General features: G+C 37.5%; 1 protein-coding gene across 1 annotated transcript in view; it reads left to right on the top strand.

The window, feature by feature from the left end:
- Positions 1-23,372, top strand: part of FBXW7 (F-box and WD repeat domain containing 7) — a 222,256-nt gene that overhangs the window by 120,444 nt on the left and 78,440 nt on the right. Inside the window, exons 2-3 of the mRNA XM_005691173.3 lie at positions 9,283-9,332; positions 9,962-10,525. Coding sequence (XP_005691230.1) covers positions 10,031-10,525 — 495 coding nt within the window. The 5' untranslated portion in view covers positions 9,283-9,332; positions 9,962-10,030. The remainder of the gene's footprint in view (positions 1-9,282; positions 9,333-9,961; positions 10,526-23,372) is intronic.

The following is a 23,372-nucleotide window of genomic DNA, read 5'->3' as shown; positions in this document are numbered from 1 at the left end:
AAATGTTTAGTTCAGTTCAGTTCAGTCGCTCAGTCGTGTCCGACTCTTTGCAACCCCATGAATCGCAGCTCGCCAGGCCTCCCTGTCCATCACCAACTCCTGGAGTTCACTCAGACTCACGTCCATCGAGTCCGTGATGCCATCCAGCCATCTCATCCTCGGTCGTCCCCTTCTCCTCCTGCCCCCAATCCCTCCCAGCATCAGAGTCTTTTCCAATGAGTCAACTCTTTGCATGGGGTGGCCAAAGTACTGGAGGTTCAGCTTTAGCATCATTCCTTCCAGAGAAATCCCAGGGTTGATCTCCTTCAGAATGGACTGGTTGGATCTCCTTGCAGTCCAAGGGACTCTCAAGAGTCTTCTCCAACACCACAGTTCAAAAGCATCAATTCTTGGGCGCTCAGCCTTCTTCACAGTCCAACTCTCACATCCATAGATGACCACAGGAAAAACCATGGCTTTGACTAGGTAGACCTTAGTTGGCAAAGTAATGTCTCTGCTTTTGAATATACTATCTAGAACCCTAAAACTTAATGAATACTTGCTGCTTATATGAATACTTGTATGATGTGCCTTGTGTTGTTAATCTTGTTAATCTACAGCACTGAGAATCTGTTCAGCCCATTTTGCAGTCCCTAAAACATTTTCACTTTTAAGCTGCACATATGATTTCCCAGTTGGCTGCACTATGTGAGATGTGGAACTAGAAATACTTAACAAATTATGTGTTTTTGAAGTATTAATCTTTTTAGTCACACGTTTTTTATAGCATATGCTGGAAATAGTGAAAAAATGATAAAGGTAAAATTATTTTTATGACTTAGAAGATGTTAGTTTATAAAAAAATGTTAAGGTTTTAGATTTATATCCTCTCAGTTTCAAGAGTACTGTAAGTGCTTGTTCAGTAGAGATCACAACTTTAAAAACTGTGTTTTAAATAATTGGTACTTTTTTGTACCTGGCTTGTAAGTCTTCTTTAATGAGGAAAAATTGCTCAGCATATGACTGGCTTTAACAAGAATTAATAACTATTTACTTAGTAAATGTGTTGAGGACCTACTAAGCCAAGTATTTTTGTAGGTCCTGAAAATCCTGGTGAAAAAGGAAAATCTCTTTCCTTATGTAGCTTAAATTCTGGTGGGAAGAAGCAGATAATATAAGAAGAAATTAATGGATAGACAAATGGGCACTGTATATAACAGACAATATTCCAGTGCTTTGATACAGTACTGTGGAGAAGAAGGAAGCAGCGCAAAGGGGAACGGGGAATAATGTGATGCAAGGGAATGAAAACTACTAGCAAAGTAATGCTCAAAATTCTCCAAGCCAGGCTTCAGTGATATGTGAACTGTGAAATTCCAGATGTTCAAGCTGGATTTAGAAAAGGCAGAAGAACCAGAGATCAAATTGCCAACATCCTTTGGATCATCAAAAAAGCAAGAGAGTTCCAGAAAACATCAACTTCTGCTTTATTGACTACATTAAAGCCTTTGACTGTGTGGATCACAACAAACTGTGGAAAATTCTTCAAGAGATGAGAATACCAGACCACCTGACCTGCCTCTTGAGACATCTATATGCAGGTCAGGAAGCAACAGTTAAAACTGGACATGGAACAACAGACTGGTACCAAATCAGGAAAGGAGTATGTCAAGGTGGTATATTATTACCCTGCTTATTTAACTTCTATGCAGAGTACATGATGAGAAATGCTGGGCTGGCGGAAGCACAAGCTGGAATCAAGATTGCTGGGAGAAATATCAATAACCTCAGATATGCAGATGACACCACCCTTATGGCAGAAAGTGAAGAATTAAAGAGCTTCCTGATGAAAGTAAAAGAGGAGAGTGAAAAAGTTGGCTTAAAACTCAACATTCAGAAAATGAAGATCATGGCATCTGGTCCCATCACTTCATGGGAAATAGATGGGGAAACAATGTAAACAGTGAGACACTTTATTGTTCTGGGTCCCAAAATCACTGCAGATGGTGACTGCAGCCATGAAATTAAAAGATGCTTGCTCCTTGGAAAGAAAGCTGTGACCAACCTAGATAGTATATTAAAAAGCAGAGACATTACTTTGCCAACAAAGGTCTGTCTAGTCAAATCCACTGGTCATGTATGGATGTGAGAGTTGGACTATAAAGAAAGTTGAGCTCTGAAGAATTGATGCTTTTGAACTGTGGTGTTGGAGAAGACTCCTGAGAGTCCCTTGGACTGCAGGGAGATCCAACCAGTCCATCCTAAGGGAAATCAGTCGTGAGTGTTCACTGGAAGGACTGATGTTGAAGCTGAAACTCCAATACTTTGGCCACCTGATGCGAAGAACTGACTCATTGGCAAAGACTCTGATACTGGGAGGGATTGGGGGCAGGAGGAGAAGGGGCCAACAGAGGGTGAGATGGTTGGATGGCATCACTGACTCAATGGACATGAGTTTGAGTAATGGGAGTTGGTGATGGGCAGGGAAGCCTGGCGTGCTGCAGTCCATGGGGTTGCAAAGAGTCAGGCACGACTTAGCAACTGAACTGATCTGAAGGAAATGATTATTTAAAATAAGATTATTGGGAAAAGTGCATTTATTAGAGGTTCTTTGAAAAGAGGCCTAAAGAAAATAATGGAAAGAACCGTGCAGATATGTGAGGGAGAGCATTCAGGCAGAAGCTTTATCCAGTGCAGAGACTCGGAGGTAGCAGCACATTTTCCTCTTTCAGAAAGAGCAAGGACAGAAAGAGTGGAGCAAAGTGAAAAAGAGAAGAGCAGAATATGAGCTCGGAGTGATGGGATGGCATACATCATACAGGCAACAATTTTTTAAAAGATAACTTTCATTCTGAGTGAGATGGGAAGCTCTTGGTGGATTTTGAGTAGCAGAGTGATACTGAGTAAGTGGTATTTAGTATATATTTCAGTTTGAGCATAGTGATTAATAATAATTATTAATTTGTCATATAGAGAGTTCAGAATATGAAGTTGGAGTTTTACTAAGTGGTGTGGTCAGAGAAGAAATCTTGGTGATTAGGGAGGCTTTTTTAGGATTCAGGGACAAACCAAACCTGCTTACAGAAAGTGATTCCAAGCTTTGATGACAAGTACAATTCGGTTGATTTTCCTGCCATCTGTGTCTTAAAACTTCTTAAATGACTGTAGATCAATCATAGTGGTTTCTGAAAATGTTAGTATTGCACTGTCCTTTGGAGGCTTTGGCAAATTTCTTAGATCACCCACTGTACGTCAGGTAACCAGTATTCCTCAGTGACTACTGTGATTTCAAAGTTAGTCTTTGCCTGGGAATCTTCTTTGGAGGCTCACAACTCTAATTCCCTCTGAGATAGGCTCTCAGAGCTCACTGTAACAGGTATACTGTGCCTGCTTTAACTCCTTTAGGCAGCCTAATATAAACAGTTCAAATGGTTATGAATAATCAAACATCTTTTGTGAAACAGTGTTCATAAGAAACTGTTAAAAGTTCATGAGAAACTTTTTTTAAAAAAACACTGAAATTACGTCTGAAGTGCTGTTAAGTTAACCAGCTATAATGATTAAAAGTCACCTATATTTTCTAGAACTTGGGGAAAGTCACAGAGTATTTCTCTTTTATCTCAGTAACCTAATTATTGAATTTTTTTGAATAGCAGTTATCATAATCAGTTCCCTGGTGGCTCAGAGGGTAAAGCGTCTGCCTGCAATGTGGGAGACCTGGGTTCGATCCCTGGGTCAGGAATATCCCCTGGAGAAGGAATTGGCACACCACTCCAGTACTCTTGCCTGGAAAATCCCACGGACAGAGAAGCCTGGTGGGTTACAGTCCATGATCGCAAAGAGTCGGACATGACTGAGCAACTTTACTTCACTTTCACTTATAATCAGTTCAGTTCAGTCGCTCAGTCATGTCTGACTCTTTGCAACCCCATGGACTGAAAAATACCAGGCTTCCTTGTCCATCACCAACTCCCGGAGCTTGCTCAAACGCATGTCCATTGAGTTGGTGATGCTGTCCAACCATCTCATCCTCTGTCGTCCCCTTCTCCTCTCACCTTCAATCTTTCCCAGCATCAGGGTCTTTTCCAGTGAGTCATATCTTTGCATCAGGTGGCCAAAGTATTGGAGCTTCAGCATCAGTCCTTCCAATGAATATTCAGGACTGATCTCCTTCAGAATGGACTGGTTGGATCTCCTTGCAGTCCAAGGGACTCTCAAGAGTCTTCTCCAACACCACAGTTCAAAAGCATCAATTTTTCAGTGCTCAGCTTGCCTTATAGTCCAAATCTCACGTCCATATATGACCACTGGAAAAACCGTAGCTTTGACTAGCATCTCTTCCTTTAGATGCCCTTAGTTCAGGCCTCTCTGGACTTTCTTGTTGCCAGGAGAAGCCTGTGCTCCCCATTTGATAGGAGGAGAAGTGGTACCCCTGCTCCCTTTTCCGACTCCAGCCATTATTTTACACAAAGTCTTAATATGGGCTATCTGCTCTTTTGATTCCTATGTGAAAAATTTAGTGATGAATACCTATATTGAGCTTTTAATTTCTTTGATCATTTATCCTTTGTAGTTTACCAGAACCGTAGCAATGAATAAGTAATGCTGTGGCTTCTTCACAGATAGATATCTCAGAATACTATGTGGCTCTTGAATAACAATCAGCATACTATCTACAGGATTTAGATACAGTACATAAATCCAGCCTCATTATTTGAAGGTTCTTCATTTGTGAATTTGCCTACTCATTAAAATTCATTTGTAGCACCAAAATTCAGTACTTATGGTACCTGCACAGTAATTTGTAGATGTTTGCATGTGTAGAGTGGCAAACTATTTGAGTCACCTTCATGGACTTTCCCCTCTGAAGTTGAACAAGGTGACATTCTGCTTTCTTGTTTCAGCCTTCATATCCTAAACAAGTGTCCATTTCATGGTCTGTTTAGTGAAATATTTTTCACTACAAGCTTGTCGTGCTTGTTACTGGTGATTTTGCTCTTTAAAATGATCCCTACGCTGCTTTGAGGTGCTGCCTGGTGTTGTGGTGTGCCTTATGGAGAGCATGCCTGTTAGATGAGCTTCATTCAGGCTTGAGTGTATAGTCCTGCTGACTGACTTCAGCGTTAATAAATGTATTATATATCATTAATAAATAGCATGTCTTTAAATAGAAATACACATAGGAAAAGATTATGTATTGGTCAGTTTGCAAAAATGTGACTAGAGGCTTTCAGGAACTCAATCCTGTATTTCTGTTAGAAACACTTGTTTGGTATTTATGACAACTTTATAGAACACAATTACTGTGAATAATGAAATTTAATTAAGCATAGTGATTTATAGAGACTTTAGGTATAACCATTTCACCATTCCTTCTCTCTGAAGCCATTGCTTTAGATTTGTTTAAATACATGCATAAAGAGTTGTGTTGTAAAATTTAATTTTACCACAGGTTCAGGTTAAAAGTCATTGATTAACATTTCTAAACATTATCCTCTAGAAAATTAGGGGCTTCCCAGGTCGCTCAGTGGTAACGATTCCACCTGCCAGTGCAGGAGATGGGGAGATGCACGTTCAATCCCTGGGTTGGGAAGGTCCTCTGCAGAAGGTAATGACAGCCCACTCCAGTATTCCTGACTGGAAAATTCCCTGGACAGAGGAGTCTGGCAGACTACAGTCCATGGAGTTGCAAAGAGTTGGACACGACTGAGCAAACATGCTCTAGAAAATTAATCTGTGCCTGAAATGTATAGATTGAGGGCTCAGTGAGTGTTTTAGCGTAATAAAATCTAGCGTTGTAGTGATTCTGGTTTTGGAGAAGAGGTCAGTGCCCGTGTTAGGACTTGGGCATACTTAGTTATGTAGACTGAGGCACAGGAAAGAAAACCCAGTTGAAAGTCACTTTCTGGTTCCTGCTTTGCTCTTTGCTAGCTTGAAGCTAGCAAACTTGAAAAATACTGAATCTCTTTGAACTCTTTCACTTTGTCTGTGAAGGGAGGAGCATTTTCAATTTAAAATTTCTGTGATTTTCTTTTATCAGTATTATTCTTGACCTTAAATCATTTCCAGTCTCATCATGCTCAGTTGTCAAAAAATCATGCAATTTAATGTCAAAATATATTAGCCATCAGAGTTTGTTTTATCGACCTCAAGTCCAGTCTCACTGGTTATTGGTAAAAATGTAAGTCATGTATTTGATATATCTTGACATCATATGCTGGTAAGATTCAGAAATAAAAGAACACTCTTGAAGTTTACATAATTTTTTTTTAGAGCATAGGATTCTGTTTGTTGGTGGTTGTGTTACATATGATACAAGTGTCCTAAATCATACAGAAGTTTTCTCTAAAAAAGTTTAAAATTAGGATTTTGAAAAGCAAAAATGTACTTTTATTAATACCCCATTTATGAACATTTCCTGTATGGCAGTTTTCAAGTTTTAGATTATGGATGCTTAAGTTTTTTTTTTTTTTAATAAACTATTTTAACTATCTTTAAAATTTTTTCCCTGACGTAGGGTGCAGCTTGCTTGGGGCAGGTGCATGGGGATGACCCAGAGAGATGTTGTGGGGAGGGAGGTGGGAGGGGGGTTCATGTTTGGGAACGCATGTAAGAATTTAAGATTTTAAAATTTAAAAAAAAAATAAAAAAAAAAAAATAAAGTGATATTATGACAGAAAAAAAAAAAAATTTTTTTCCCCTTAAAAGTATTTAATAGTCGATTCTGATTTCCTATAAATTATTGGATGTTATTTTAATTTGGTCATTGGCTTATTTAATAGATTATTATTAGAACGAATTTCCTAAAATACTGTTTTTTTTAAAATTAATACCAACAGAAAGTGAAATTTTTTTCTCTTAATTTTTATATATTTATTACTGTTTTCCACTCTCAAAATGAGTCAGAAAAATCCAATCCAATAAAATATGCATAAAGATTTTTATGTAAATCTATCAATTGAATATTTTCAGCCTCTTCAGATATTCGAGAATTCCTATAATTTGACTTTCCACTTTGTTATTACATATTTTTTATTGACTATGCTTTAAATCTGATTCTTCCACTTGGATTTACCATTGTCTATCTATAAGAATCTGTATTACTTTGAAATCTGTTTACATGCCTCACTGTAAATATAAGTCAGTTATTTTTACTGGCTTAACACATTTCTTCTCTGTTCTCAATATAACACTCAAGTTATACAACGATAGTCATTTGTGTTGTTATTGTTCATAATTGAGAAGTGTTCCTTGTTGACCAATACTGTTTTAGAAATGCCAGTTATAAACTTTCTCTTTGTTGATGGGTCAGCTGCTTACCCTCAGTCTCCTCTCTTCTTTACAGCCATTCTTTATGATTTGTTTTATGACCTTTGTTCTCTCTCTCTTTTTAATTTTGGTAAGTTGTTCTTAATATGTCATTTAACCTGTTTCAATCTTATGAAAATACGCCTGTCAGGTTGGGTACACAAAGAGCAGCTTTTTTGGAGCTTGCATTATACCAGGCAGTGTCGCTTACTTAATGCTCTTCTGTGCATCAGTATCCAAGTAAAAAATGTTCTTGTTAGTGTTAGAAGAGCTAAACTTTAGACACAGTTACTAAAGCAAGGTTTTGATTCTAGCTTTGAAGAAAACCTGTGTATAGCAGATTTCCTGTTATATACATAGAGGTACTGCACGCGTGTGTGCATGTGTATACGTGTGTGAATTTTTCATTTATGTAGGTCACTGTTTTTCAATATGTTATTTTTAACCTGACTTCCTTCCAACTGTTCCCACATTAAGAAATTTGGTGAAAGACATAAATTTAAAGTATTTATTTAATACTATTTTGCTTTTCCATCCATCACCATGAATATAGTATCCTTTTTAAAAATTATCCCTTTTTCTAACTTTTGTACTCTTTCTCATCATCCCATTTTAATTACTAAGGATATAATTTCACTATTTCTTCTGTATTTTGATTACATGATCAACTTTTTTTGTTTTGTGCTGGGTCATTCTTGTCAGTGTATAGATATTCTGCTAGTTCTCTAGTCTTAAAGAATAAAAGAATCTTCTCTTGACACCACTTTCCCTACCAATTTCCACTCCCTTTCTTTTGTCCCCTTTTGCATCAGACTCCAGCCTTGTCCGTGCCCACCACCCCTATTCTCTTTTCCCAGTCCCTTAATTCTACTTTTCTCGGTATCAGACTTCAGCTAATAGAAACTGCGTCTGCAGCAGTGACTTGCATGTCACTGAATGCGGTGGTCAGTTCTTTGCCGTCATCCTGCTTCATCCATCAGCCATACTTGTCATCGTTTACTTCTCCTGCTGGGTAAGCTTCCCTAACTTCGCTTCCCCAGCACCGCTCTTTCTTGGTTTTCCTGCTTAGCCATCTTTGCTGGCTACTCCTCTTCTTTTAGGATGATGGAGTGTCTCAGGGGTCCATCTTTAAAACTCTTTCTATATTTGAACTTCTAGTGTAATTAGAATTTTTCCCCCAACTGAAGCTTATTTCTTAGAAATGGTTGATTATAGAAAAGAAAATGAAATGCCACTGTTTTAAAACTATCTTTTTGACTTTCTTGACCTCATCTTAAAGCTTTCAGTGAGACCTGTGACCCTTTCGGGGAGTGACCATCTATTGGCAAGGATTGGGAAAGTGGATAAGGCTGTTTTATTTCAAGATCATTGTAACATAAAGTAGTTACTCTTGGGACATGATAGAAAATGAATATTGTATTTCCTTCTCTTGAAATCCTTAAAGATATTTTTTAAAGGAATTTTATATGAACTTGTGTAATGTGTTGGCATTATTTTCTGTAACCTCAATTATGTCCATGTAGATATTTGCGAAGGATGAAATCTAAGAAGGAACGTTATGAAAAGATTCTATATCAGATCAAATTTTAAAGCCACTGTTAAAAGCATAAAAGTAAACATGCTTGATACATAAAATTTGAGAAATACAGTAAAAATTGAGTTAAAGCACCTATCATACCACTGCCTAAATGCAGTTTATATTTTGATATATTGTTTTCAATCTAGTCATTATGCAGTTTAAAAATCATTCTATGATCATATAATGTCCTGGATTTTGCCCTTAGCATAGTATAATATCCATGTTTTCACAAATTTTATGAGCAACATGTTTAGATGTATTTAGTTTAGATATACTAAATATGTCTCATCTCATGGGCTCCTTTGTCTTGAATGTTTGGGTTTTGATTATTTTAATTTGCATTTATTTTTACTTTTTGTTTGTGTGGATAAAGCTGCAGTGAGTATCCTCTGCATTACTTTTTTTTTCTGTTTTAGGAATACTTCCTTAGGATAGATTGCCAGAAGTGGAGTGACTGGGTCAGAGGGTATGAACTTACACATTTTTATTTTCCTTTTCTTTTCTTTGAAATAAACTTTTTAATTTATTTGATGTCTGGTTGATTTATATTCATTATGAAAAACAAAAATCATAGTGATTATATTTGGTAACTGTCTAAAGGCAAACTTCTGTGATCAGAAAAGTTTGGAAAATTCCTAAGATTAAAAAAGCCTTTTAATCTTGGTTTATCTCAGCATTTCCTGTACTTAACTGAGCATTGAATAGGTTTTTTTCTGCTATACTTTTTAACATTTTGTGGAAGTTTGATGAAGGGTATAGTTTATGAGCTACTGATCTACAATTTAAGAATATTTTGTTGGTTAGATTGTGTTGTGTTGGTCAAAGCAAATAAACTATAAACCTTTGTTCTAAAATTATTTTTAAAAGGAGATTAAAATAAAGCTATTTACTATATGACTTTCGTGTGTCTTTATAAAGTCTCATAACTTTTATAATTTAAAGTTTCTGTTGATTTCAAAAGAACATCTTAATGTCTGCATGGCATCTAATCTTTTCACAATCTGTATTAAAATTTGGAGTGCAGACATATAACATAAAAGTAGAAGATAATGTAGATTGTAAAAACCTTTCTTTCCCCCTCATTTTTCCCTACAGAATGTGAAAACCTTTGCATCTTCTGATAGCCTAGCCAAGGTCCAAGAAGTAGCAAGCTGGCTTTTGGAAATGAATCAGGAACTGCTCTCTGTGGGCAGCAAAAGACGACGCACTGGAGGCTCTCTGAGAGGTAACCCTTCCTCAAGCCAGGCCGATGAGGAGCAGATGAACCGCGTGGTGGAGGAGGAGCAGCAGCCCAGACACCAAGAGGAGGAGCACGCGGCGAGGAATGGGGAAGTCGTGGGAGCGGAGCCTAGGCCTGGAGGCCAGAGCGAGTCCCAGCAAGGGCAGCTGGAGGAGAACAACAACCGGTTTATTTCTGTAGAGGAGGACTCCTCTGGAAACCAGGAAGAACAAGAGGAAGACGAAGAACATGCTGGTGAGCAAGATGAGGAGGATGAGGAGGAAGAGGAAATGGACCAGGAGAGTGATGACTTTGATCAGTCTGATGACAGCAGCAGGGAAGATGAACACACACACAGTAACAGTGTCACAAACTCTAATAGTATCGTGGACCTGCCTATTCACCAGCTCTCCTCCCCGTTCTATACAAAGACAACAAAAGTGAGTACCTTCAGTCTGCTCTTCACCTGAGAAATTTTACAAATCCGTGTTAATTGTGGTGAAACTTTCCTCACAGTCTTTGTATCATTGCAAAATTAATCTTCAGTTGTGTAGTAATAAAACAAACCAGTTTTTCTTTTTTTTTAACAGAAGATATTAGAAATCTTGGTAATGGGACAGTATTATTAAATGGAGAGAAGGCTCCTATTACTATGAAAAATCATTAATACCAAATTTCATCATCAATTTTGTCCCCGGGACAGGGGTTAATAGGTTGTGTGCAGTGGAGAGGGCTGGAGTGAAACATGATTTGTGTGGATCAAGTAGTGAAGGATCTCATTTACCAAGTGCAGCTGGTCTGATGGGCTGTGTACTGACAGGCCTTACCCCATGGCACAAGTTACTAGAAGTTACCTCAAATTAGTTTTCTTATTATGGTGACTATTAAGGTATATTCTTTGTAAACAGTTTTCTCTTTGTTATGTAAACAAGATGAAATTGCTGTTTGAATATTAGTATTTGGTTATTGAGGAAATCTGAGTATTTTCAAAAGTTAAAGTACTTTAGACACCAACGTGATTAAGATTATGAAACGTGTTTTCTGCATTATAAAACGGTAAGAATGTATGGTGCTATCTTCACTACTCTTCTTCTTCTAGTTATTTTATTGGAATGAAAACATTTCGGAACCCCAGAGGAATTGGGTTTTTTCCTGGCTCCATGCTAGTGGAGCATTCCATTTGCTTCTCCACACAGTTTGAATACTGACCATAGGGTAACTACACCATTTTGGCACTTGACTGTCTGTGAAGATACACTTAGATTCCCAGCTTCCTGTGGAGTTTCTGCCACTGTTTCCCTTGCCTATAGTTTCTCTTTCCCTTTCCTTTCCCGGGAGATGGCTCTGTTGTTTCTGCCTCCTTGTCCCGCTTAGTTGGTGGCAGCTCATGAAATTAGTCACAGACATGTTTTAAAAGGTGGACATTTAGACGCTTGTCTAAACTGGAGGAATCCTGTCAATTCAGGGACTTAATAACTAATCCAGTGCTGAGAAAAACAATTCCATTTTATGCAGTCCTTGGAGGCTGTGCCATAGAGACTGGATACACTCTTGCTATACACAACTGTCACTGCTTCCCAGAGTTATCCTTGCTGGATAGGCAGGGAGCTGCTGTCTGAGGGGGAAGGGGCAAGTGTTTGGGAAAGTGCACTAAAAATAGAATTGCCACTGCCAGTTCTTTGCCCTGGCATATGGGCTTATTTCCCAAAACATTCCTGGGTGTATCACTTAAAATTGCGGGCAGGGACAGTGGAGAGAAAGCGGCATTTCTCTCACTTCCCAGTCTTTCTGTTATATTCCCTTTCCCCCATCAAATTATAGTCAAAATGAAATGATACAGTGTTTGGGCTTTGCTTCAAAACAATACCAAAGGGAAGAAAAAGAAGGCGGGTATAGACTGGCCATGAGTGGCTAATTGTTGAAGCTGGTTTACAGGGACCTGGCGTTTGTGGCTGTTCTACGTAGTTTACAAAGTATGTTTAGTTTTCTGTAATAAAAATTAAGTTGCAAAGACTGAATACACACACACCCAAAGTTGAAAATGGAAGTTTTCTTTATGTATCTTGGTCTTATTGACTAGTTCCTAAGTCAACAAAGTGCTGACTTCTTTTCTGCATTGAATTTTATTTTCTCTGTATTTTGGTGCTATTGAATTTACAGGAAATTCAATAAGACATCATGTGCATTTTGCTGGAGTTAGAATTTATCTTAATGTTTTAGGCAGTGTTGCTATCTAATGGTCTATATAAAGAGGAGAGAAAGTAAGAAGAATTATCTCAGAATGAATGAGGTATGTAGCATAACTTCTATCCTGTTTTTCCCCCCAGGCTTCTTCGCTTATAGATCTTTCTGTTTGCATGCTTTCTGGTTCTTTATTATTTGAAGATTAGATAAAAATCATGAATATCCATATAGAATAGACTGTGAGTTAAACATCTTTGGAAAGGAGCATTTTAACTCAAATAATATTGTACTTATTTTACAGACATTAAAAATATTGACTGAAGTAGTTTATCTTCATACTCTTACTTGCTTACTTTTAAATTTTATTTCGCCCATAAACAACATATAAACAGATTTAATATCATCCTCTTTAACCTGACTTGACCAGCAATGAAATAGCTTAGACATGTAAATGCTTTCATTGCTATATCATTTTTGCTTTGCCTTGTGAATTTTAAACTCTTTTTGAAATATGTTTATCCCTAATTTCCCTAGCTTGTCTGCAGGTTTACATTCTATTTAGTTGGTTTGATCTAAGAAGGAACTGGCTTCAGGTGGTGGTTTTCATCCCTCTAACCACCCCTGTCTCAAGGTGTTGGAGTGGGGCTTTGGCTTGAACACTGCTAGCGCAGCCCCACCTTGCTGGTAAGGCTCAGATCTTTCAGAGTGCAATTTGCTCAGTTCATGTCCCCATCTCTGGATCTCTCTTCCTCAGGGTTACTGTCTTAAAAGAAGGAGTTTATATATATCATCTTCTGAGGATTCAGTTGGAGGAAGAGGGGTTTAGTATTTAATTGCATTATCTTATTTAAGAAAGTTTAATCAAAGCTAAGTCTTTCTCAACGATGCAAAGCTGTCAATGAGTTCTGCTGCATTTTAAATGAAAAACTAGAAAGGCAGCTAGATGAAGCATACCATTGTCCTAAAGGAGAAGTCGTCATAATGAAAACTCGCAGCACACAGATTTGATGGGTGCTTTATCTTTCCCTTCCCTTCAAGATAAAACGGTAAACAGAACTTGAGATATGTCTTACACAGATAGCTACCTCCTTAAAAACAAACATGCTGAACTCAAGTCTGTTTCCCCTTATAACTCTTGAGTTGTGAATACAAATCATTGTGTTGTACACACAAGGCCACAGGAGTGACAGCAGTAGGGCTAGATGTGATTGTGTGTATATGAGAGAGAGTGTGTCTGTGTTTGTGTAATACGCTTTTGATATGCCGTTCATTTTTAGGTCATTTGCCTTCATAAATATGGCAAGAAAAATATAAAACTATTTGATTGCCAAGACAGAGGTACCCTTCTACAAAGTAGGATGTCAGTCTGAAATTAGCTTGTTTCCCATTTTGTTTGTTCTTGAAACACTTCTTCAAGATCATTCCCAGCAACACTTTTTTTTTAAACAACATTTTAAAAGCATCACTTAGTACTATGTTGCTTCAAAAGAAAATATCAGTCACCTATGTGTATAAATCCTTTAAATATAGTAAATAGGGGAAAACTCTAGTTATTTCAAAATTATTTTTTGAGCAGCTCTTAATTACTGATTATTATAAACATGACACTTTAAACTATTGATCATTATAACACAAGACACTTTTACAGATATTACCCTAAGCCACGGTCTCTTTGAAATCTTCTTAAACCATGACTTCAGAGAAGAGTAGAGAAGTAATAGTTATTTTTAAAATTCCATTACAGTTTTACCCAGCGTATTTTTCAAATTGTGTGTGTGTGTGTGTGTGTGTGTGTGTGTGTGTGTGTGATGGGGAGCAATTTCTTAAACATAACCTTTGGACCACTAGACTTACTGATTTGTCATACCTGAACATGCTGTATACATACAAATATGATATTAATGAGAAAAGCCATTTTTGGTGCTTCATTGCATTGATCTTTTAAAGCATAATGGAAACTATCAAAACTCCTAGGACAATCTGTTTTCTGCCTAGTCACCAAAGTTTTATTCTAATGGGGCCCTATATCCATAATGTAAGTTAGAAATTCCAGACTTTCGTAATGTTAAAAGTCAAGGGTAGTAGCAGTCAAGAGTTGGTGCTTATCATGTCCATATCGTGTGGAGGTTCCTATGACAGTTAAGCAAGCCGAGCTGGCAGAGAGGCCAGCACCCCAAAATTTCACTGTGTAAGTGGTGAGAGATTTTAAGTTGGATCTGCCTAATTAAAAAAAAAAAAAAAAAAGCCCTTTTCTTTCCATGTGCTATGCTAACTCCTATGGTAGAATTTGGCAAACATTACTAAACAGGATTTTCAGAATACAAGTCTGTTTAGGTTCTAGACTCCATAGTGTGGTAACTTTCTAATACCGTATCATGTTTTAAGTCAACAGAGCTGTCCTTTAGAGAGTACAGATTGCTTAGTTAGGTGCTTTTCTTTGTGATATTTAATGAGTATTGAACTTACGAGGACTCAAGGCTAAAGTTGTAACAGGAAGAAGTGACAGTTTGAGGCTGATAACATACCATTGCTGATAACATACCAGTCTCTCTGGAGTCCATCAAATGTGCTTCTTAATTAGGGGTTGTGTGTTATACCTGTAAATTTTGTTAGTCTGCTTGCAAATTCTAAATTCAACTTGCTTCCCCAGGTAGGAATGCCCAAATCTTCCGTGGGTCAACAGCCTTAGCATATTTTTAAAAAACAAGAATTCATTTTCTGAAGAGATGTCTAGCTCATACAAAAGACTCCTTTCCCATATTTAAGGTAGAGTATCAAGTCATTTTCTACTAAAAGGAAAAGCAAATAAGATTACCATCAGACCAGGTCTGGTACCCTCCTGACCTTTTGTGAAGAGAGCCACGTTTGAGCACCGCTTCATGCTTCTCCCAAGCCTGTCATAGTGCCGTCTGTTTGTTCTCACATAGCTTCATTCCTCACCTCTAATCTGTCTTTTCCCCATCCTGATTGTTAGATTTCTCCTGGTAGCTAAGCAGTTGTGTGTGTGTGTCTGTGTTGCCGCCTCCATGTGGCATGTGGGATCATAGCTCCCCAACCAGGGATCAAACTTGAGTCGTGCCCTGCAATGGAAGCCCAGAGTCTTAACCACTGGACTACCAGGGAAGTCCCTAAGCAGATTATTTTTCAGTTCTTCCCCCTCAAATAAGACACAAGTGTTTTGAATATATATATCTATATCTATCTATCTGTCTATCTTCAAAGAAGCAGTATGTCTAGTGTCTAGGGGCCTGAGGCATTTTCTTGTCTCGAGGTTCTAAACAGTAGAGGAGCTAAGCACAAGGATCGCTAGCTAGTCAGGGAATCAGAATTACAGTTGTGTTTCTAGTCCAGCATCTTCCAACTACTCCCTTGAGCCCAGAGTAAGTGGCAAACTTGTTAGGACAATGTGGCTAACATCTGAATTCTCCTGTATTTAGGTCGAGTTCTAGAAAACAAGGACCACATCAGGAAGTCCCTGACCTTGTCTTCATGTAAGAAGACAAAGAACCGAATTTCAAATTCTGTTAGTTGGAGAGTGGTCCAGAGGACAGTTATATTGAATAATATATACTGGGAAACAGCCCAACAAATAGCCATGCCTCTGCCATTTGTGCAGGATGACAGACTGGAAAACATTCACTCAGCCTACTTTATAATCCAGTTTTAAGTATGTGGAGAGGATGGTGAAAGCGGACAGAAGGGGACACACCGGAGGATATGAGTTTCCCCTACCATAGTAGAGTGAAAGGAGCTTTTCAGACTTGAGCTTGAATTCCGGTTTTCCTACTCATAATATGGCCGTAAATATGCAGTCTCATTGAACTGTTTTCCTTATCTGTAAAACAAGACTGTAACACCTGTTTCACATGTTTTTTTGTAAGGATTGAGTGAAATGATTTATGTGAAGCAAGTAGTGTAGTGCCTGGGATACGTGGGTCGTTTGCAGATATAAGCCTGCAACCTCATTTTGTCTGTCTGTCTGTTATCCCTCATCCCTGATCTCTCAGAATACACTTCATTCTGCCATGCAAGATACCAATCTGTGTGCTTTTTACGACCTTTAGTATTCAGTTATCATATCACCCTCTAGTGGAAAAAGTTATTAATGGAGAAACAGACAAATGCTTTTAAAAGGATGTGCAGGAAGAGTGGGAGCATACTAGAATAAGCTGGGCCCATCTCTAATAAAAACAGAACCCATTTCCCAGTGGGTGCTTTTCACAGCTCTTTCTAATTGATGAGTATGTATCATTTCCTTCTATTAGAATTTGCCAGTTTCTCTAAATTTTCTTCTTCTGAAACATCTGTATACTTATTTATTTTTTTTTTTTGAGAGGGAAAGTATATGGTGATTTTATTTTTTATTTTTTTATTTTTTATTTTTTTTAAGTTTTTAAAATTTTAAAATCTTTAATTCTTACATGCATTCCCAAACATGAACCCCCCTCCCACCTCCCTCCCCATACATCTGTGTACTTAAATGCTTTGTGAATTTTACAGCTGGATGCCAAATGAACTTTAGTTTATGGTCAATTTCTGACTAATTCCTGTTAGTGCAGTTTTAAAAATACTTACTAACATTGTTTAAACTGTAATAGCACTAAATGCTGGTTATATTTAAATCTGTGTCCTATTTGCTGAAAATAATTAATTAATTATTGATTTTAATTGTAGACCAAAATGAATCTCCCCACAGAATGGAGAATTTTAAAAACTTCTGATAGTGTTCCATTGATTTGTACTTTATGCCAATGATAAACTTCTCTGAGGTATGCACAAATACCACAGATAGTTATACTCAAAATATTCCTGAGGCAGGTTATTTTATATGTGTTTAATTAAAATGAATGATCTTTATTAATGTTTTTGTTGGTGATAGGGAAGATAGTATGAAGAGGTTAAGGGAATTCTGTTTTTACTTTGGTAGGTAACTCCAGAATTATGTCTCAAGGGCCCATTATTCACCCAAGCCTCAGTCCTGCATTTCTAGCTGTCTGTTGGACATTGTCACCTGAGTGGTCCTCTGAAAACTAGAACTACTATTTCTTTCTTCCTACCAACTTCTTATTTTCCTCTTCAGATTTTCTGGCCTCTTAACATCCCAGCCTTCTATGCATTGGGTGAAAAAATTGTTTGACTTTTTCTTATTATCTAATTCTGTGGATCTGTGAAGAGTTTAAGACATTTGAACACTTGATCTTCCTTTTTCTTACCCCCAGACATTTGCAGGATAAAAATTGAAGAATCAGGTTTAAAAATCTCAGGAACATTTTCACTTAATGTTTCTGTTTGCCACCAAGCTATAATGCCATGTCCTTGACAAGTGTTTTGGCAATATGAATGATTGGATGAATTTAAAAAGACGATTTTATTTTTGGCTGTGCTGGTCTCCACTGATGCATGGATCTTTCTCTAGTTGCGCAAACAGGGGCTTCTCTCCATTGTGGCACATGGGCTTTTTACTGTGGTGGCTTCTCTTGTTGCAGAGCGTGGGCTCTAAGGCGCGCGGACTTGGTAGCTGCAGCCCCAGGCTCAGGAGCACAGGCTCAACAGTTGTGGCACATGGGCCTAGTTAGTCTCTCTGTGGCACTTGGGATCTTCCCGGATCAAGGATCGAGCCCGTGTCTTCTGCGCTGGCAGGCTGGCTCTTTACCTCTGAGCCACCAGGGAGGTCGTTCTGCATGGATCAGTAACCTCAATCTAAGCATCTGGTTCTCTGGTTCCCGCTGATGAAGCCAAATCCATAGGTGAACATTTGAAGATTTTCGCAGTCTTACCAATTTCTTTCCACTTGATTACATCTCCATTTTCTCCCCTTGCCTTTAATGAACTCTAGCCAGATCTTTCAGAATCCAGGCCGAATTCCATATCTATCTTTACACCTTCCTAGAGCTAAAACATTCAATTTCTTGAGTCCATTATTTGCTCTCTGCATTATGCAGTTCATTTGGTGTTATTATCTTGTAACTTTTGGGGTGAGGGTTGTCTTGAGTTGACATTTACTTCTTTTATTTTTGAACAGTAGAAATTTGATGTATTTGTCTCTAGTGCTGATTCATGTTGAACATTGAAATTTCATAAACTGTTATTTGAGCAATTCTTATTTCACCTCTTAAGACGTACCCAAATTAGACTATGAATTATAAATAAGCATGCCATTTAAGTTTAGCTTAAGCCTCAGATATTCAATGTGAAGATAGTTACTTTGAAGAATATTGTAATTTTCAGTTACATTTAGCAGTCAGTGATATTGCAATTAGCAGTTGATTCCCCTGAGAATTTAAGAACCATGTTGTAAAGATACAGAAATCAATTGACGGTAACTCATACCATCATTAAAAATCATGTTTTTAAAGGAAATTAAATAACAGGAAACTTTATAAATATATTTACTAATATATAGAACTCAAAGCTATGTATGTAATATGATTCTAATGATGAAACAAACATACAGTAATCTATATATGCATGGGAAAAGGTCAGAAAGAATTAAATCAAATGTTAGAAATTATCTCTGAATGTGGTTATTTTTATTTTTTCTTACATACTTTTCAGAATTTCCCAAGCTTGTTACAACAGATGTATATTACTGTTATTTATTGGGAGAAAAACTGTATCTACTAGAAACCAGTTGTTATTCTACTTATTTTTTTTGGATAGCTTCCATAATGTATAATGCTCCAATGGAAGACTGGATGGAAAGACGTCTCTCACAAGGAAGGACATTATGTAGTCTATTCACAAAAATGCAGCTGAACATAGTGGGGAGAAAAACTAAAACTGCCACTAGTTTCAGACGACATGGTATGTAGAAAACCCTTGAGACTCTGCTGAAAAAACTTTTAGAATAAATGAATTCAGTAACATTTCAGAATAGAGGATCACTGCACAAGATCTCTTGCATTTTTATGTGCTAATACTGAAATATCAGAGAAGTGAAGAAAACAATCATTTTTTGCAGTTGTATCAAAAAGAATAAAATACCTAGAAATTAACCAAGGAAGTGAAAGACGTGAATACTGAAAAGTACAAAATGTTAATGAAAGAAATGGAACACAAATACAAAAGTACTCTGTGCTAATGAGTTGGAAGTATTGTTAAAGTGTCTGAACTATTGGAAGCAATCTACTAATTCAGTGCAATTCCTAACAAAATTCCAATGGCATTTTCCAGAAATAGAACAAACAATCCTAAAATGTGTGTAGAACCGCAAGAGACACTGAATAGTCAAGCAATCTTGAGAAAAGAAGAACAAGGTGGAAATGTCACACACCGTGATTTCAAACTAACTCTTCACATTGCTAGGACTCAGGTGCTACGCTGGCGATTCTCTACGGTCGTCTTACCACATTATTAGAGGAGGAGTAGTTAGGATGATGGTATCTTTGTTTTTAAGACATTTGTTTAATATATGGTTTCTTCAGAGAGTTACTTGGAGTATCCCTTGACAGCACGTTTGGCTCTCCCTGAAGCATGAATATCTTGCATTTAAGATGAAGCAATTTCAGAGACTGTCTTTTAAAGTACAGTGCTAAACTGCTTTCCCAGAAGTAACCGGTGCTTTTCCTCGCCTCTCCTATTCCCAGTGTCTCATTTCTTCAAAATGATTAATATGCAGTCTTAATCCCCTGTAAGTCTACTTCTTTACTTTGACTCTTGTCCTAAATCTCAGTCCCATCGGTGACGTGTCTTCTGGGGAATACAGTTTCCATGTGTTTTTCATTGCCTTGGTTGCTGTAATGAATGTCTGCCATCCGTAAATTATGATAAGAGAAAACCAAGTTGGATGAATTATAGAAGTAGAATACAGAGAAAAGAAAATGTTATTAGAGAATTTGGATTAGTTGTGTTCTAAATACCTACCTAATTTGTAGTCATGACACTATTACTTTGATTCTTCTTTGAAAATTTCCTTAAATTTAATACTGTTTAGTTTTAATTGAGAGGCATTGTTTCTTCTCTGTTTAAGATTGGAATTTTTTGGTGGGAAAGGGGCTATTTTTATGTCTGTTTTATGGAAAATCTTTGAAAAGATTTCACAGTTCTTTCAGAATCTTTTGGATAGTCTAAACATAAATGATAGTTCGAAAGAAAGCACATAGAAATAAAGCCACAGAAAATAAAACCTGTTTGGATTTTTGTAGAGGTGATACATTAACATGTTTAGCATACTTAGTAAATCAGAGAAAGTATTATTTTTTACTATGAAATGTCATATGTAAGAGTTAAGAATTCATCTGTTTCTTCATTGAACACTAGAGGGCCATATGGTACCTTATTACTGATTTTTATTTAAATGTTTAGTGGGTGCTTTTTATCTTACGCTTCGTGTTCTAGTACACTGTTTCCTGCTCAGAATTAGAAATTAGCATTTGGAGTAGTTATGTGCAGTGTCATATAATATGTGAGAAACTAAGTGTTCCCTTTTGTTTTTAACCAGAAGCTATTCATTTTGCTATTTTAAAACAACAGTGATAACAAAAAGTGAACAAAGAGTGAGCCTTGGGATGACAATACATATGTGCCCAACCTTACTGTGCTTTGGGAATATGTGTATGGTTTTTGAAAAGCTCTCAAATATCTGCAGTTAAGTGCATTAAAAACAAAAGTCCTATCACTGTTGCTCAGGGCATCGTCACTGTAGATGTGAGAAAAGAATGATCCCTCTGAAAGGCTATCTTTCTCGTTCAGATTTCCTCTTTTGTTAACATAGAAGGCAATATTCTTGCACATAGCCTGATCATCCTGAACTAAAGAATATTTGAGCAGATGATTCTTCTTCCTCAATTTCTTTTAGTCACTTGGGGTGAAGAAATAAGAAATATGATCTGCAGTTCCTAGACAGGTGGTATGAATGAGTGAACAAAGCCCTGACTGAGCCTGTAAGATTATTCATGTTCTTATGAACTGCAGGACACGTGCCTGCCCTAAAAGGTACTAACATTTCAGTTAGAAAAGAAGGCATTGTGCAGGCTCAAAAAAACAATGACCTTGAGTCACATTTGACCTCCGAATTGCTATTACCTTTGATAGCTTTTAAAAAGGAAATTCAACATCTTAAATATAAACTATAGACTTGGTTAAATTTTTATTGCTCCTTCAGACATACTTTAGAGAACACTTTTCATTATTCTTTGGCATTGCCTTTCTTAGGGATTGGAATGAAAACTGACCTTTTCCAATCCTATGGCCACTACTGAGTTTTCTAAATTTGCTGGCATATTGAGTGCAGCACTTTCACAGCATCATCTTTTAGGATTTGAATTAGCTCAACTGGAATTCCATCACTCCACTAGCTTTGTTTGTAGTGATGCTTCCTAAGGCCCTCTTTTTCGTACTGTTCTTCTGTGTGTTGTTGCCACCTCTTCTTAATATCTTCTGCTTCTGTTAGGTCCATACCATTTCTGTCCTTTATTGAGCCCATCTTTGCATGAAATGTTCCCTTGGCATCTCTAATTTTCTTGAAGAGATCTCTAGTCTTTAACATTCTGTTGTTTTCCTCTATTTCTTTACGTTGATCACTGAGGAAGGCTTTTTTTTTATCTCTATTTTGCTATTCTTTGGAACTCTGCATTCAGATGGGTATATCTGTACTTTTCCCCTTTGCTTTTCGCTTCTCTTCTTTTCACAGCTATTTGTAAGACCTCCTCACACAGCCATTTTGCTGTTTTGCATTTCTTTTTCTTGGGGATGGTCTTGATCCCTGTCTCCTGTACAATGTCATGAGCCTCAGTCCATAGTTCATCAGGAACTCTGTCTATCAGATCTAGTCCCTTAAATCTGTTTCTCACTTCCACTGAATAATCATAAAGGATTTGATTAAGGTCATACCTGAATGGTCCATGGAGTTGTAAAGGGTCGGACATGACTGAGCAACTTCACTGAATGGTCTAGTGGTTTTCCCTACTTTCTTCAATTTAAATCTGAATTTGACAATAAGGAGTTCATGATGTGAGCCACAGTCAGCTCCCGGTCTTGTTTTTGTTGATTGCATAGAGCTTCTCCATCTTTAGCTGCAAAGAATATAATCAATCTGATTTTGGTGTTGACCATCTGGTGATGTCCATGTATAGAGTCTTCTCTTGTGTTGTTGGAAGACGGTGTTTGCTGTGACCAAAGTCATAGCAAAGTAATGCTCGAAATTCTCCAAGGCAGGCTTCAACAATACATGAACTGTGAACTTCCAGATGTTCAAGCGGGTATTGGAAAAGGCAGAGGAACCAGAGATCAAATTGCCAACATCTGCTGGATCATGGAAAAAGCAGGAGAGTTCCAGAAACATTTATATCTGCTTTATTGACTATGCCAAAGCCTTTGACTGTGTGGATCACAATAAACTGTGGAAAATTCTGAAAGAGATGGGAATACCAGATCACCTTACCTGCCTCTTGAGAAATCTGTGTGCAGGTCAGGAAGCAACAGTTAGAACTGGACATAGAACAACAGACTGGTTCCAAATAGGAAAAGGAGTACGTCAAGGCTGTATATTGTCACCCTGCTTATTTAACTTCTATGCAGAGTACATCATGAGAAATGCTGGGCTGGAGGAAGCACAAGCTGGAATCAAGATTGCTGGGAGAAACATCAATAACCTCAGATATGCAGATGATACCACCCTTATGGCAGAAAGTGAAGAAGAACTAAAAAGCCTCTTGATGAAAGTGAAATAGGAGAGTGAAAAAGTTGGCTTAAAGCTCAACATTCAGAACACTAAGATCATGGCATCTGGTCCCATCACTTCATGGCAAATAGATGGTTTAACAGTGACAGACTTTATTTTTTGGGCTCCAAAGTCACACTGCAGATGGTAACTGCAGCCATGAAATAAAAAGAGGTTTAATCCTTGGAAGGAAAGTTAGGACCAACCTAGACAGCATATTAAAAAGCAGAGACATTATTTTGCCAACAAAGGTCCGTCTAGTCAAGGCTATCGTGTTTCCAGTAGTCATGTATGGATGTGAGAGTTGGACTATAAAGAAAGCTGAGCGCCAAAGAATTGACACTTTTGAACTGCGGTGCTGAAGAAGACTTTTGAGAGTCCCTTGGACTGCAAGGAGATCCAACTAGTCAATCCTAAAGGAAGTCAGTCCTGAATGTTCATTG

The sequence above is a fragment of the Capra hircus genome, chromosome 17 (genome assembly GCF_001704415.2).
Source record: "Capra hircus breed San Clemente chromosome 17, ASM170441v1, whole genome shotgun sequence".
Taxonomy (NCBI): domain Eukaryota; kingdom Metazoa; phylum Chordata; class Mammalia; order Artiodactyla; family Bovidae; genus Capra; species Capra hircus.
This window is presented reverse-complemented; position numbering and strand designations above follow the sequence as displayed.